The sequence below is a fragment of the Rhinatrema bivittatum genome, chromosome 8 (assembly GCF_901001135.1).
Source record: "Rhinatrema bivittatum chromosome 8, aRhiBiv1.1, whole genome shotgun sequence".
Taxonomy (NCBI): Eukaryota; Metazoa; Chordata; class Amphibia; order Gymnophiona; family Rhinatrematidae; genus Rhinatrema; species Rhinatrema bivittatum.
The window spans coordinates 27,583,353-27,601,228 of NC_042622.1; the positions used below are offsets into that span (position 1 = coordinate 27,583,353).

The 17,876-nt window shown below is 43.3% G+C and overlaps 1 protein-coding gene across 2 annotated transcripts in view; it reads left to right on the forward strand.

Annotated features, from left to right (window-relative positions):
- The window catches only part of NFATC2 (nuclear factor of activated T cells 2), a 176,327-nt gene that overhangs the window by 144,856 nt on the left and 13,595 nt on the right, over positions 1 to 17,876 (forward strand). The window contains exon 10 of one of the 2 annotated variants that reach the window (XM_029611704.1): positions 11,361 to 11,448. The exons of the other annotated variant lie outside the window; for it this stretch is intronic. Within the exon in view, the coding sequence (XP_029467564.1) occupies positions 11,361 to 11,404 (44 nt within the window). The 3' untranslated portion in view covers positions 11,405 to 11,448. The remainder of the gene's footprint in view (positions 1 to 11,360; positions 11,449 to 17,876) is intronic. 2 annotated transcript variants of the gene reach the window in all.

The window sequence follows — 17,876 nt, forward strand, 5'->3', positions numbered from 1 at the left end:
CCTGCATGGAGCAGCATTTATTACCTTTAACAGAATCTTAAGCAGAATGAATGTAGGTAATTCGCACGGATCGGCAATTACCACCGTAGCAAATTGCTGGCAGACTGGATGTGCCATCATTGCTATGTTATTATGTTACTGTGTCCTGTTACTGTGTCCTGTGTCCTAGATAACTTTAAATTTGGCTTTCTCAAAAAACATAGTACAGGATTGCTGCTTAGATCCAGTTTAGATGACATTCGGTGAGGGTTTGATGGAGGGTCTAGTTTTCTGCTTGTTCTTTTAAATCTCTCATCTGCATTTGATACACTGGACCATGAACTATTATGCACTCACCATGCACAAAGTGGTATTGGGGGATGGTTCTAAACTGGTTTTCTTTTTGTCGAATAAAAAGCACCAAGTAAAATTTGCCGCTATGATCTCGGGGTGGTTCCTGTTGAACACTGGAGTACCGCAGAGTTCTTCTCGTTCCGTGGCCCTTTTTAACATCTATTTAAGACCTCTTTGTAAACTACTCTCTGGCTTGGCTTTAAATTATTATGTATATGCTGACGACATTCAATTTTTCTTTCAATGTCACATTGAAAATCTCTTGGTTTGCTTTCAGTTTATCAGCAATTAGAAGTTGGCTTTCTTACAATAGACTCTCTCTAAACCTTAATAAAACTGAAATCGTCTATCTTACAAGGAAAAGTGAAAACCCCCATCTCCCTGCTTTTAATTTCTCTATACCAATTATGCTACAAGTCTGCAATTTAGGGGTGACACTTGTCTCCAATCTAAACTTTAAGGTACACACTAAATCCTTAGTCCAGAAATCATACTGGAAACTAAGAATGTCACGGCGACTAAGACTTTGCCGATTTTCGGATAGCTGTCCAATTAATGGTCCTTACTAGTACTGATAATTGCAATTCTCTTTTCCTCAGCCTTCCATTTTATACTATTAAAGCTGTATTGGCTATCCAGCATTCTGCAGAAAGAATAGTAAATGGAACCACCAGATTTCAACACATTACCCCTGTGTTAAAAGTTCTCCATTGGCTACCCGTTGAATTTCATGAACAGTATAAGATTCTCAAAAGCAAAACACAATGCTCTAAAATAAATAATGATCTGCCGTTTATTATTAATTTACTTCTGAAACTATATCAACCAGTAAGAAACTTAATAAGATCCAAAGGTCACTGCTTTCTAGATGTGCCCAGCCATTAGATTATTTGTATCTCTGAGTCTAGTGACTGAGTATAGAGACCAAATGCTCTCGGTAGCTGGTGCTCTACTTTGTGACCAGCTTCCTGCCACCCTCAGGAAACAGGAATGCAACAAAATGTTTAAAAAAACTAACTAGCCTCACTCAAACTAGCCTTTTATTATGATCCTTGCAAGAAACATGAGTTCACATTGCAGGATTTCAGTCTACTATGTCTGTTCATGACACCTTTTTTTTTTTTTACCTTGGGCTTTTTTGGTCTATCTGTCTTTTGATGAATTCATGAATTTTTACAGTATGAATGTAATATAGCATGAATATATCAAGGTAATGTAGATTTACAGTTATGTTTGCATGTGTGATATATTTTTCTGAATGGAAGCCACATTGGATTGAGCAGCCAATAAATGTTTTAAATAAATAAATATCATTATGAAACAGAACTAAGACCATACTCCCCTATGTAGACAGTGCAGAGGACCTCTGGAAGCCAGCCTCCTCCTCTCTATTGCATCATTACGAGAAGTGACTCAATGCTGTACTTTTACTTTCACTATCAATTGCCCACTTCGCACGGGAAGCGGGGGGGGGATTTCTAAGAAATCTTTTTTTTTTTTTAACTTCTACGGTCTGTTAGAAAGTCCACCTTCTGCGTGGTTTTCATTTTCTGTAAGAACAGCGAAAGCCTTTTGCAGTCACCGCTGCACATGCTGAGGTTTTCCCGGCGTGCACAGGAAGAAGGGGCCCCTCAGGGATTTATTTCACTTTGCACTGAAATGCAACTAACATTGGAATAAATATGTACTGAAGCATAAAGAAAAAAAAAAGAAGTGTTGCCTACATCTGTTTCCCCCATTATTCTGAAGAAGTTTGAAAAGAATCCATGTCGTGCTTAGCAATGCTGGATTGCACCAACCTAAGCGTAACAAGAGTCTGGAACTTCAGGCAAGGTCTGTGATTTTAGGGGGGCAGGTTTGACACAACCAGCCTACGTACACATTCTCAAAGGGAACTTACGCATGTTCTTCGCCGTTGGAAACCATCCACGGGTGCGCATCTGTGGGCAGATTTTGGCTGCGAAATAATGCACGTGAACTAGAAAATTGGATCTACGCGTGTTCCCTAGCCCTGCCTAACACACGCCGCAGGAATCTCTCCCGCACAAGCAGCTGAAAGTATCCCGAATTGTGAATCGGTGTGGATAGTTTTCAGACAGGATGATCTAGGCATGTTAATCCTTTGTAACGGTCTTGCATCGCATAAAATATTGTACTCTCGGGCGGTAACTTTAAAACAAGTGTGCGGGCGCCCATAGACGTGCGTACGTGTGCGTGAGCATGCACATGCTGGGATTTCAAATCGTGCGCGCAGTTGCACGCGTACGCGTATGATTTAAAATCCGCCCCATTGCGCGTATGTGTGCTTCTTAGGACTTTGTCAACTTTAACGCGCGCAGGTGAGCAGATTTTAAAACATGTTCGTGTGAAGGACATTCACGGTTTTACCAGTTAGGCCACCGGTTTGCTCAGTCCATCTCAAGATCATCCAGACCCTTCTGGTTTTTCAGCCTGCACTCCCCTCAGTTTTCCTAGACTCCTCACACAGTTGTTTTAGGCCTAAACAGAAATCTATGCAGACTTACTCTTCATCAAGAGCAGAAGTAAATATGCATAGCCAGCAGCCCACTGACCTTTGGCCACCGGATTTAAAATACGGATTTACGCACATAAATGTTGGCCTCACCCTGGATCGCTTCTCACCCGCCCCGACTCTGCCCCTTTCCCCCATGTTTGGTTGCTCACGCACGTAATTTGCTGGTTTTATAAGAGTTGCTTGCGCTCAGCCCAGATACTCGCATATATGGGCCTTTTAATGCAAGCATTTCTTTTAAAATTCACCCCTTAGTGTTTCAGTTTACGTTTTAGGATGCTTTCTCTATTGTTGCTTCAAGATAACTGAATTGTATCTTTATTTCTTTTAGAAATAGGGCTCATAAAGACTAGAAAGCAGGCTGGGATCAAAGATTAAATTCAGAGTAAATGTTAGAAGAGTTGTTTCTTGCATGGTTCAGAGTTACTCAGATTTTTACCCACTAAATTGAAACTGTCCACGTTTTCAGATGCTTTCGCTGGTAGCGATAAGATTTGGTTTCCTTTTTGGATCTTTGATATCGTAGTAACAGGGTCATTTATCAAAATGTGTTAAGGCATTATCACAGGCGTTAGGGCCTTAATGCCTGCGATAACGCTGTAACGCCCGCGATAAATACAGCATCAAGAAATGCATATGCAAATTTAAAATTAGTATTCGAGTGGGAGGAGTTTGAGCAGACTAAATGGAAATGAGGGTCGGTTAATGTGGCGTGCGATAAAGTAATGCACACATTCTCAGGATTTAACGCTGGAAATAACTGCACCTTTTTTCTGTGCATTATGGGGTAGATTTTCAAAGGGATACGCGCGTACCCCCCGAAAACCTACCCCAAAACCCCCCCCCCCTGCGCTCGCCGAGCCTATTTTGCATAGGCTCGGCGGCGCACACAAGCCCCGGTATGCGCGTAAGTCCCGGGGCTTGCATGGAGGGGCGTGTCAGGGGCGTGCCGCGAGTGATTCGGTGTTTCGGGGGCGGGCCGCGAGTGACGCGGCGTTTCGGGGGCGGGCCCGGGGGGTGTGGTGCCGGCCCGGGGGCGTGGTCGAGGCCTCCGGACCAGCCCCTGGGTCGGGTGATGGCGCGCCAGCAGATTTACGCCTGCTTTCCGCAGGCGTAAATCTGCCAACAAAGGTGGGGAGGGGTTTAGATCGGGGGGGGGGGGGGGTTAGGGAGAGGAAGGTGAGGGGAAGCGGAAGGAAAGTTCCTTCCGAGGCCGCTCTGATTTCGGAGCGGCCTCGGAGGGAACAGGCAGCGCACACTGGGCTCGGCGCACACAGGTTGCACAAATGTGCACCCCCTTGCACGCGCCGACCCCGGATTTTATAAGATACGCGCGTATCTTATAAAATCCAGTGTACTTTTGTTTGCGCCTGGTGCGCGAACAAAAGTACGCGCTCGCGCAAAATTATAAAATCTACCCCCAAGCCTGTATCAGAGACCGAAACGGTGTTTATGGCAAATGCCAGTTTGAGGGGGAGGGGAGAGAGAAGAGAGTAAGAGAGCTTTTGTGGAGCTTATATTTGAACTTTTTATACCACTGTAAGAGGGAGCACTAGTAACTCGGGGTGAGGTTTGTGGGGGTGGGGTAGGTTTGGGGGGGCAGTTTTACATGCACAGTCATACATATGAACAGCACAGTTACCATCACTGAAGATTTAATCTGATTTGGAGGGATGAAAGGTGAAAATGATGAAAGGATTGGATAAGTTCTTGGAGGAGAAGTCCATTACCTGCTATTAAGTTGACTTAGAAAATAGCCACTGCTATTACTAGCAGCAGTAGCATGGGATAGACTTAGTTTTTGGGTACTTGCCAGGTTCTTATGGCCTGGATTGGCCACTGTTGGAAACCGGATTCTGGGCTTGATGGACTCTTAGTCTGACCCAGTATAGGCTAGGCATGTTCTTATGTCCTTAAAGAAAAGTAGATTTGTCCCCTGTTCTCTCTACCTAGCTTGATGCACTCAATCAATTTGCAATAGAAACCTTTTTGGTAACGCCGTGCATTGCGGTAAATATCTATGCGATGTGGTATCAGGAAAATTAGCTTAACCATGCCCCCCATTTTTTTTTGTCGCGGATATTATTTTCGCAATATTTATAGGAAAACGATGAATGGCTTGCTGTGTTCGTCTACTTGGGCGCAAGGAATTAAAGGTTAACAAACCAAGAACTAATATAAGGCGACACCTTTTTATTGGACTAACTTAATACATTTCTTGTCTGGATTTCCAGAATGGACAACTCCCTTCCTCAGGTCGAAAACGGATCTTAAAATACACGCTTCTGAGCCTTCTCGTCTTTGTGTTTTATAGAAAGTAATAAAGAGCATTTCAGACTCCTGCCCTAGGCTTGATGGATGGCAATGCCCTCAGAAGGCTTAGGCTACAATTAATACAATTTTCAGATGGGAGGAGCTCAGTTTTTCCTTATGTCCTTACTACAGGACCTCAGGGGGAGTGAGGTAACCGATTGCCTTGGTGCAAGAATAGGCGGATTTCTTTCCCAGTTACAGAACTGATACTTTGTAAGGGTGCAAGATGGCTGCAGGTCACCAGGGGAGGGCTAAACCAATCCTGGTTTTGCCTCTATAGGCCTGAGGTTCTGGTTTTTCTAGCAAAACATTGTGGTTCCCAGTTCAGAGCACTTGAATATGTAGACAGTAAGGGTCACACAAGTTGTAGGTGGTAGCTTTTTTGCTGGACTAACCCAATGACAAGGCATCACCCTACAAACTTGTTTGGTGGCTTTTTTCCATACTGTTTCCTCTAAGAAAGGCAGGACTGCAATACTGGTTACAACCTTTAGTCTGATGTGAGTATGCTGGGCATGTTATAATAGGCAAGTAACATATCCGAGTCCCGTCTTAATGCTTATGCAACTGCTTTAAATATCTTGCAGTGGTGATCTGTTTGGATTTATCCACGCCGTGTAAAAATTAGGAAAATGTGTAAAATAGCTCAAATATTTACATGTATTACAATTAAAACTCTCAGAGTTTGAACTTGAAACTTGACAGTTAAAGCCATGCAGGTTTAATAGTATTTGTTGTCATTGACCTGGCTACTTCAAACAAAAAAGTAAGGCTGGAAGATATATAATGGAAAATATGAATTCCACCCTGGGCCCCTGCATAGTTTTCTCACTCTCCAAAGATTCCCACATGTTTAATTAATGTTTTGGGGGATTTTTCAGATTAACCCTTTCTTTGTAGCAGACATGTTTAGTAGGCTAACCTTGCTGGGGACCTTACCAAGCGCTTAGGCAGAATTTAAAACCAAATGTATTCCCGGGCCCAGCGGTGCACTGAAAATGTGACTGCCAAGGTGAAGTAGGCGCCACACAGGGGCAGAGCAAGGGCGCAGAATAGACTGGAGCGGAATTTGAACTCAGTTCATCTCTGAACCGTTTAGGCGTTTCTTCCGAGGTAGAATAAGGACTTCATTTTCTCTAAATGAAATTCCTCCTCGCCCTCAATCCTGCCCCCCGCCCCCCCGCAGCCTTTCTCTTCACCGCTGATATAGACAGCAGCCACCACACATTTTTTTATGGCGGCGGTAACACAGCTGAAGTTAAACAGCCTTCTCCTTCCCTTCTCTCTTAAAAAGCACTTTCCTTTCACCATCCTGTACTTCACCTAATTTGTAGACTGGATTTTTAGAAGGCAGCAGCTCAGTTTTGGACGAGTCTTGCTAGCCATGTGCATGAGGTATTATAACTGCAAAAGCAAAAGGGGGAGGCAATCAAACAAACCTTGGGAAACAGATGCCCTACAACCGTTGCTAAGACGGTGCTATAAAGTGCAACGGCGCTTCTGCACTTTTAATCGGTGTCGCACATTATAGCACAGTCTCAGCACGGTTGTAGGGCATCTGTTCTCCAAGATCTGCTTGAGCCACCCACTCTTTTGGTTACACTATTCTGTCAGTGTGGGATTCGTTTGCACGTTGTATTTACTTGTTTGCGGTTTGAAAGGAGGCCCGGCCGATTGAGGCAGGGGGTCTCATAAGTGGACAGGCGGGCTACAGTAAGCCCGAGGGGGGAAGGGTGGGGAACATGGCGGTCAGTAGGGCTCCCTGTCACCAAGCCCAGGAGCCAATGAGATAGGGAGGGGTAACAAGAGCTCAGAAACAATATGGGGGGTGGGAGAGGGAGTGGTGGCAGCAGCCCTCCCCACAGCGCTACAGGACATGGGTGGGACTTTGTCACAGCCTTAAGCTAACAGTGGCAGGGCCCTCACCGGCACATAGGGGATGCTTTGGTGTTTGGGCAAGGGGGGAGGTTCTGGGCACCAAAGACTACGCATAGGGGGAAGCTTGTGGGGGGGGGGGCGCACGAAGCAGGCGGCTGTTAGCCTATTAATTGGCAGAGCGTGATGGATCTACACAATGCGTGGCACGGACCGAGATGGTGGCTGCTCTGGGGGTGGTCAGATGGAGGCCTGGCGCAAATAAAAAAAAATAAGTAAGCGTGGCCTGCAAGGTTGGCCGGGGGGGGGGGGGGGGGGGTGAGGCGGCAGCGCATTGCACGGAGCGGCAGTGGCCACGGCGGCATTCATGGAGCGGGATGCCAGTGGGGTGGGTACCACCTTCCCTGGGACAGCAGCAAGCAAGCGGGGGGTAACAGGACGAAGCCGTGCCGATGGGGGTGTGTAGGCCAGTCTTATAAAAGGTTAATGTTAAGTTTGCAAAATATTTCCGCACGTTGATGTATAAGTTCACGCTTGTATGGCTGCGGCCCTTTTATCCATTCAATAAAAGTGTTATGGACATGGTCTTGCGTCACTGTTGGCAGATGGTGGGATGCCCAAGTTATGTCCATGAGCTAGATGTGTCCTCTTGCCCTCCTGTAGGTTCGGCGGTGGATGGTGGTTTGTTGCCAGGTCAGGGTTAGATCAGACTTCAGCATCCGGCCACTTTCTCTCCCCTGAGTTCACCGTGTGCGCGCTAAACTGCCAGACAAAAGAAGGGAATCGGTAAGGCGACCGGTGCCCCGAAGAATTACTTTTCTCTTTGCTGGCCCATGCACGGGGAGACTCGAGTTCAGTGGGGAGGGAGGGAGGGGGGGGGGGGGGGGTTTCTGCCCGTCTTAACTTCTTGCGGTGGTGAGAAAGGAATGAGAAGCTGCCGCCGCTGCCCCACAGCAGAACAGGAAATGGAACACAGAGTGGCTGAGAACCGAAGCACAAACCCCGCAAAAAAAGAGTTTGCAGCTCCTCAATGAGGCAGCGCGGCTACCTGGGCAGTTCTCGGTTGGTTTACAGCAGGCAGTGCAATCCTCCTAATCCATCCAGGTGGAATGCAGCTAAGAGAAGGGACCGCTGGTCAGGCTTGTAAATACATTCAGAGGCTCAGATGTGTTATCTGGGGGGGCAGGGGTCGGTGTTTATTCCAGGCACTCATTGCAAGTTAAATGTTTAACCCTTTGGTTCCCCTGGGATCTCAGCTGCTGCAGTTAATTTCTAATGTGGCACTTCCCGAGTTTGTCTTCAGGGGACCCCCTCCAGCCAGTCTGGGTTTTCGGGACAGCCACGGTGAATATACTTGAGCCATAGTTACATACAGGGAAGTAACTCATGCAATTGTGCATCCTCCACTTTCACTGTGGCTAACCCCAAGGCCAGACCGGTCTGGGGGGTGGTCCCTGAGGATCGCTCTAAAGTACTTTTCCGGAGTAAAAGAGTCCAAGCTCTTCTAAGGTTATTTCCCATTCTGTGCTTGTGATGAAAACTCCTTGATAAATCCAGTGCCCTCCCCCCCCCATCCCAAATCATTAACACGTTTGAAATACAATCCTTAGGAGTGATTTTTCTTCCCTGATTCCCTCCCTGACCTTTTTGAACAGTGAAACCTTTGCTGTTAGGCTTGGGGATGTCAGTTTATGTCCCGGTAAGCAGCTCCCGTCCTCACCGACCAACTGCGAGCAAGTGCTTAAAGCAATGCGACAGAAAAAGCTCAGTACTTCAGCCCAGCGGGTGGTGGTGGCCCCCTAGGTGTGACTTATTACTGATTTACAGGGCCGCGGCTCATGTCCCACGCTTTAATAAAACGCTGACCCCCTCCCCCCCCACACACACACGATCTGCTGCCGATTCATGAAAAATAAAAGACTGAAATGTGCTCTCCTGGGCCAAAATGTGATTTGCTGTTTTTCCACTAGGCAATGCCTTCCTTCCTTCTTTTTGTTGCTCTTCAGTAATCTGTTTGATTTAGCTCGGGGAGCAGCACGGGGAGCTATTATTTGTTACCCCTCTCCCCAAAAAAACCCCTCGGCTTTCCTCTGAAAGATAAGCTGCTGACAAACCGAAGAGAGCAGTTGAAACTTTTGTGGCTGTAAACGCGGAGCCAAATTAAGTCTGGAGACAGGCGACTCAGCAGGGCAGGGACTCGGGCAGTGTCTGAACTGGGTGCCGGGCTTTCCCGGGCCCCTTCCCGCGCTTTCGCTGTTCTGCTCCGGTTCCCTTCTCAGTAAATCGTCTGCCCCGTTTCAGGAAAGGTTTTTGCCACCCGCCGGGGAGCTGTTTTTTTAAGGGCGCTGCTGCTGTGTGCGTTTCGGGGGGGGGGAAGGGGGGAAAAATCATTCCTGTCACTGGTAGTAGCTTGGTCCAAGAAAACAAACTGGTAACCGATCCAAGATGGCTAGCAGCAAACAAACAACAAGGTGGAATCGGTGTAAAATGGACTTTATTGAATCTTGCCCGACTCTGGCCGAGTTTTGTACCTAAATTGTTAATTTAGGTACATGTTTGCAATTTCATTTTATAGTGCAATATGTCTATTTTTACATTTATTTTTATATTTATTTTATATTATTTAATATGATTTATACAACATTTTTATATTGCATTTTACTTGTTGTTTCAAACATATATGTTTGTGTGTCCTTTATTTGTTTGCAATAGCCCCTGTACCTAAATAGTACCTAAATTGTACCTAAATTTATATTGTACCTAAATTGTACCTAAATTGTTAATTTAGGTACAAAACTCGGCCAGAGTCGGGCAAGATTCAATAAAGTCCATTTTACACCGATTCCACCTTGTTGTTTGTTTACTGGTAGTAGCTTTGCAGCTTTATTTTCCTCTTTAACAGGCAGGCACAAGTCACCCATTTCCAGAAATATATATTTATACGAATTCCTTAACATCTCCGCTGCCTTCCTGCACTGCCGGAGAGTAATCCACACTTCCTCCACCTTCTTTGCAGGGGATAAGATCAGGTCTTTACAGAGAGATCCTAGGATACAGGTTCGGGGTTCCCCCTCTGCCAAGGGCTCTCTACAGCCTTGGGCTAATGAATGAGTCCTCCCTCTCCTATGTTGCGGGGGAAAGTTGTTTGACAATCTTGCTTTCCAGTCCAAAAGAAAAAAAAAAGAGTTTTCAGCTCTTAGAAACCAAGATGGCTGCTTTCCTGGTTTCTATTTCAGTAGTACACAGTAAACACAGTAAACATATTTCCTATTGACATTTTTAATGTTTCATCATGAAACATCAGAATGCCACCCCATACTACAGAGCTGTTATTTTAGTGCATTGCAGTTCAAGACACTTAATAAAGTTTCAGCTTTTTCTATGGCATCTGGCCCACTTTTCTGTTAAAATCCTGAGTTTGGGCATGTCACCCTACCTCTGCTCACCCTCATTTTTATCCAGCTCTGATTAGGGTGAAAATAATAACACTGGTAGCAATATTCGTCCTTCCTTTAGCTGTTTGGAAGCAGCCACAAGACTCGAAACTGGTAACTTTTCACCCGAGGATAACTTTATGCATGGTCTTAACACATTGTAACTGGGGAGCATGTGTGGATGAACAGCAAACAGGTTATTGTGACACTTGAAGAAGTGTCCAGCTAATATGGATTACTGCTTTAATTCAACAATCATTCCAGTAATGAATGGTAAGAGTGAATAGTTACTTCAGAAGTGGCTGATATAAATCCAATGGAGCCTAACCTAGCTCTCACATAGTTGCATATATATGGTGCTGAATATATATATATATATATATATATATATATATAAATATATATATTATTCATTAAGTTAGCTTGGCAAAAAGTTGTCATACCATATTGGATATTTCATTTACATTAATGATCAAAATCTGAATTTGTTCACATACGTTTTTATGAGACTGAGATAGTAATAACATTTGGTACAACACAACTATGTATTTGCAATGCCATGAAAATATGATTGCAGTAAAAAAAAAAAAAGTCACCTTCCAACAGATCTCTTGCAATCAGTTTAGCAGTTATCGTGGATATTCTGTTTAATTAAAGAACCAGTCCAATAAAGCATTGGATGTGGGCAGTAAAGGTCAGAGGTTGAGTTCTGTCCTGTGCACTGTACACAGCACTTACCCAGGTAAAAATAAATTACATTGGGAGTCCCTGACAGAGCACGAGTGGACAGTAACTGTAACATTTGGCCTGTGGAACGAAGGTCAAAGGTTGCTTTTTTTTTTCTCAAAAATGGTTTTGCAAATCTTTTTCAGAGCTGATAGATACACACCTTAGCTGGATACAAAACATTATATGAGACAGAGTGACTGGGATCTTTGATCCAAGAAAGGAAAGTAAAAGGTAAATCATATTTTCTGCCTTTTTTCCAGCAGTGTGTTTCTCTAACTTCATCTCTTTTTTTTTTTTTATCTCATGCCCCAACTTTGCTTGGCTAAATATATCTTAATGTTTTTTTTTCCCTTCCATTCCTATTTTATAGATTGTTCTTTAACACTTTGGGGAATATAAATCCGTTGTTAAATATTGCCGCTTGTCTTTGCTACTTGCCTTGGGTCTTCACCTATGTAAAGTGGCTTGAACTGTACATATGCAAACATGTTTTCTTTACAAAAGCAGTATTTCCTTAGGCAATAGTCTTCATGATATACTTGGGTATATCATGGTGGCAATCCTATTTATTACATCTCATGCACTGGTATTCTTACTGTGATGTAACATAATCTCATATATATATATATTTATTTATTTATTTATAGTTTTTATATACCGATGTTCCTGTATAATATACATCTCACACCGGTTTACAAGGAAATAAAACTGATGCCTAGAAGGGCGGTTTACATTGAACAAATACAATTGAACAAATAACAGAAAACTTAAAAGGGGCATAAAAGGAACATGGGAGAGGTTAAAGAGAATAAACATGTCTATTTAACTAGCGTTACTGAATTATTGCGTTAACGAATTATTGCCTTAATGAGTAGTTTAGAAACCTATGTACAAGGGGGATGGTGGGTCAAGGTCTGTGAAGATATTGTATTCTTCCGACTCTTAGATACGACTCTTAGATACGACTTAGATACTTAGATACGACTTAGATACTTAGATACGACTCTTAGATACGACTATTGTATTCTTCCGACTCTTAGATACGACTCTTGTAACATACCTGCAATAAAGTGAGAACTGACAAATATTCTAATATGGCTTCTGACGGTCTTCTCTCCTCTTCAACCATCCCGTTTTCTAATTCTCCTGATTCGACTGTTACGGATCAATTATCAAAAGACTTACCTAGCTAATTTCAGAAGTTAGCCGGGTAAACCTCTGACTTACAAAAAAAAAGTTCCTCCACCACCCCCCCCCTCACTAACCAGCTAAATTTGCCCATCCTGCTTCAAGGAGTGCACACACCGAGGGGTGAATTCTCAAAGGCTTACGTGTTACAAAAATTAGCACATGTGCATGTAAGTAGCATCTGCTCACATACATGTTAGTCTGTAAACCTCAGACATACGCGCACATTCATGCTTCCGTGCGCAGAGAAAACGTGACGTCCTAGCGGCATTCCAGGGCAGGGCCAACATTTACATGCCTAAATTGCTATTTTAAAAGACACATGAAGATTTGCCAACCTGCCAGTTATCTTGCATAAGTGATACTAAATGTGTTTACTGTGTACTACTGGCCGGGTAGGAGGTCTGGGGCAGTTGGGGGAAGGAAGTTAGGATGAAGAACCAGGAGGTGTCGATGACCTGGAGAAGGACTTGGCGAACTGGTGGAGTGATTGTAAAGCAGGCAATTTCACTCGTGCGCTTATGTTTTTAAAGTATGTCGACATGGGTAAATCCCGATTTATATCAGTAAGTCACGCTTTATCTTTGAGCGTAAGGTATACGCGTGTATATTTTTAAAAGTGCGCGCTTTCAGTGCACTGAAGTACTTGCTTGCAGTGCACTGCATCTGTTCGCCCGTAAGCATACACACGCGCGTACGTTGCGGGTTAGAGATGCGTGTATTTTACAATGCGTGCAATCTCACGTATGTCATAGACACGAGTTATGGTAGCACTGCGCGCGGTCATATGCGCACGTATATGTCATCGTGCGCATTTATTTGAAAGGTATCCTCCCTGCCACTCAGAAAAGGTGGAGGTTTTTTGGTTTAGCCTGTCAATGTGGATTTTCGGTGCCAACTGGCTAAATCTAGCCGTACGACTCCAGCCACACCAATAGCTGGTCCAAATCTAAATCTGACAGAATTTCATCTGAAAGCCCAATCAGTTTGGGCTGAAAATGTGACTAAAGTACCCAGTTACAATTTCTTACTCAGTAGCTTATTGAGAATTGACCCCTTAGATGATAATGCTTTGAGACAGACTTGTGTTTTTCCTGAAGATTCTATTGTATGTCATGTATAATTTAATTTCTTTCGCTTTACTGATCAAAAATGACAAGTAAATAGTTTCTAGCAGGGCTGGTTTATTGTCAAACGAATTCAATCAACAGATGAACCTAGGGATTAATTTCCACTTTGGATCTTTATGGTTTCTTTTCCTTTGCCAATTCATTTTTAAATAAAATCACAGACCCTATAGATACAATGTTTTCTTCCCTTTCTAGGTCTCTGGATAAAACTTTAACTGAGTAAGGCGCAGATTGTGGTAGCTGTGCTAGTCCATGTTCTATTTGTAGAAAGAAAAGGTCAAAGAGGATGATAGTGATATCTTTATATTAGACTGACTTATTGTATTTGTGTCAGTTCATCGTCATCATAAGATCATAATCCTTGCCATACTGTGTCAGATCAAAGCTCCATCAAGCCCAGTATCCTGTTTCCAAAAGTGGCCAATCCAGTACCTGGCAAAATCCCAAGCGGTTGATGGATTCCATGCTGCTTATCCCAGGGATAAGAAATGGATTACTGCATCTTCACCTTAATAATGGTTTATGGACTTTTCCTCCAGGAACTTGGCCGTTATTTTTTTTTATACGCAGCTACACTAACAGCTTTCACCACATCCTCTGGCAATGGATTCCAAAGCTCAATTATGCGCTGAGTAAATAAAATATTTTCTCTTTTTAGTTTTAAATGTATCGCCTAGTAATTTCATTGTGTGTCTCCCTAGTCTTTGTTCCAATCTGCTTATTATTTTATAGACCTCTATCATATCTCCCCTCAGCCGTTTCTTCTCCAAGCTGAAGAGTGCTAAAAATCTTTAGCCTTTCTTCATAGAGGAATCGTTCCATCCTTTTTATCATTTTGGTTGCCCTTCTCTGTACCTTTTTCTAATTCTGCTATATCTTTCTTGAGATGTGGTGACCAGAACTACACACAGTACTAAGGATGATGTCGCACCGTGGAGCGATACAGAGGCGTTATGATATTCTCTGTTTTATTCTCCCTTCCTTTCCTAATAATCCCTAGCATTCTGTTTTCTTGGCTGCTGCTGAAGAATGAGCAGAAGATTTCATCGTATTATCAACAATGATGCCTAGATCCTTTTCCTAGTGACTCCTAAGGTGGAGCTTTGCATTTTGTAGCTATAATTTGGGTTACACTTCCCTAAGTGCATCTCTTTGTATTTGTCTACATTAAATCTCATTTGCCATTTCCATGCCCAGTCTCCCAGTTTTGCAATGTCCTCTTGCAAATTCCTCACAGTCCTCTTGTGATTTAACAACTTTGTATATTTTTGTATCATCGGTAAATTTGGTCACCTCACTTGTTGTTCCCATTTCCAAGCCGTTTATAAATATATTAAAAAGCAGTGGCCCCAGAACAGATCCCTGGAGCACTCCACTATTCACCTTTCTCCATTGAAAACTTTAGCCCTACTCTTTGTTTTCTATCTTTTAACCAGTTCCCAATCCATAATAGGACACTGTCCCCTATCCCATGACTTTTTAATTTCCTAAGAAGTCTCTCATGAGAGATTTTGTCAAATGCTTTCTAGAAATCCAAATACACTATATTATCTGGCTCACCTTTATTCACATGCTTATTTATGCCCTAAAAAATGCAGCAGATTGGTGAGGCAAAACTTCCCTTGGCTAAATCCATCTTGGCTTTGTCCCATTAAACTATGTCTATATATGTTCAGCAGTTTTGTTCTTTATGATAGTTGCTACCATTTTACCTGGCAAAGATGTCAGACTCATTAGTCTGTAGTTTTCTGGAACACCTCTTAATCCCTTTTTAAAAACTAGCGTTACATCGGCAACTTTCCAGTCTTCGGGCACCATAGACTATTTTAATGATAGTTTACAAATTACTAATAGCAAGTCTGCAATTTCATTTTTCAGGTTTTTTTTTTCAGCAGTCTGTCATGCATACCATCTGGTCCAGGTGATTTGCTACTCTTTAGTTTGTCAATTTTCCCTATTACATCTTCCAGGTACACAGATTTGTTTCAGTTCTGCTGAGTCATTACCTTTCAATATCATTTCTGGTATGGGTATATCTCTTACATCTTCCTTAGTAAAGACTAAGCAAAGAATTCATTTAGCAGTTGATTTTAAAAGGCCCCCGCGCACATCCATGTGCGCATGGTTCCCGGCGCACACACATGGATGCGGCTATTTTATAACAATGCAATTCCTGCCCGCACATGTGTGCCAAATTTTAATGTCCGTGCAGGCGGGTTGACCTCTGCGCCCAGGGGGTGGATTTTAAAAGAATCGCGCTGCGACGCAATTGGGCCTTTACCCAGTTCCCTTCCTCCCTCTTCCCCTCTCCTCCTCAACACCTAAACCTACCCTAGCTATCCCCCAATTTTTTTGTTTTTATACTTACTGCTCCTCTGGAGCAGAAGTAAACTCCGCGCGCCAGCCAGCTGCCGGCGCATGCTTTCCCTGAACAGTGTCTAATGGCACTGTCTGACCTGCCCTCCCCCCCCCCCCCCCCGCCTCACCCATTTCTTCAGGTCCGGCATTTCTGCGCGTAAGAGGAGTTACACGCATGGCTGAGCCCTTTCTAAATGGCCCTCGGTGCACACAGGGCCCGTCCACGCGCATAATCCCCAGTATTTGCCCATGCGGGCCTTTTAAAATTGACTTGTTAGTCTCTGTGCTATGGCTTTGTCATCCCTAAGTGCCCCTGTTACCCCTTGATCATCTTATGGTCCAACTGTCTCCCTCACAGAGTTTCTACTTCAAATATACCTGAAAAAGTTTTTATTATGAGTTTTTGCTTCCATGGCGAGCTTCTTTTAAAATTCTGTCTTTGACTTTCTTATCAATGCTTTGCATCTAACTTGCCAGTGCTAATGTTATTTCCTGTTTTCTTCATTTGGATTCCCTTTCTGTTTCTTGAAAGATGTTCTTTTAGCTATTATAGCCTCTTTCACCTCACCATTTAACCATGCCGGTAGTTGTTTAGCTGCCTTTCCACCTTTTCTAATGCATGGAATAGATCTGATCTGGGCTTCCAAGATGGCATTTTTAAACAACGTCCATGCCTGAGCTAAACTCTTAACCTTTCCAGTTGCTCCTTTCAGTTTTTTCCTAACCATTTTCCTCATTTTATCATAGTCACCTTTTTGAAAGTTAAATGTTTTCACAGTAGATTTCTTTAGTGTAATCCCTCCAGTTATTAAGTCAAATCTGATCGTGTTGTGATCACTATTGCCAAGTGGCTCCAACATTGTTACCTCTCGCACCAAATCCTGTGTTCCACTATGGACCAGGTGTAAAATAGATTCCCCTCTTGTTGGGTCTTGTACCAGCTGCTCCATGAAGCAGTCACTTATTTCATCCAAGATCTTTACCTCTCTAGCATGTCCGGATTCACCCAGTTAATACTGGGGTAATTGAAATCACCCATTATTACCGTGAGCTGCTGATTGTGTTAGCTTCCCTAATTTCTTTTAGCATTTCATTCTCTGTTAGTTCATTCTGGCCAGGTGGATGGTAAAACACCCCCACTGCTATTTTATTCCCTTTTTCACCTGGAATTTCTATCTATAAAGATTCAAAATTGCATTTTGTTTCCTGCAGAACTTTTTCCCTGTTTGACTCAATGCTCTCTTTAACATATAGTGCCACCCCTCCACCAATTTGATCCATCCTATCATTTCAATATAATTTGTACTCTAGTATCATAATGTCCCATTGATTATTCTCCTTCCACCTTATTTCAAAGATGCCAGTTATATCTACCTCTTCATCCAGTGCTATACACTCTAACTCTACTATTTTAATATTTTTTACTTCTAGCATTTGTATCTAGACATTTCTATGTATGTTTTTTGTTTGTATTAGCAACCTGCTTATCAGCTGGCAGTGGTAATTCGGAATTTTTCTGCTCGGTCAGCTCTTTACTTAAAGACAACGTCCATTTTAGCATTTATTGCAACCTCTCTACTGGAATGCCCTAACTTCCCTGTTCTCTTAGTATCCTCCAAGGTACATTATTCCAAAACATGCACTTCTGAGAGACTGTCAGATTCCCTCATGATCTATTTTAAAAGCTGCGCTGTCTCCTTTTTAAAGGTTAGTGCCAGCAGCCTGGTTCCACTCTGGTTAAGGTGGAGCCCATCCTTTTGGAAAAGGCCCCCACCTTCCCCAAAATGAAGCCCAGTTCCTTACAAAACTGAATCCCTCTTCCCTGCACCATCGTCTCATCCATGCATTGAGACTCTTGAGCTCTGCCTGCATCTGGTAGTCCTGGAGGAATTCTGCGCTACTGCGGAGTGCAAAATTTGTGTAGAATTTCCCCCTTGCGCAGAATTGCCAAATTCTGTGCATAAAATTGCAGAGGAGACCCTG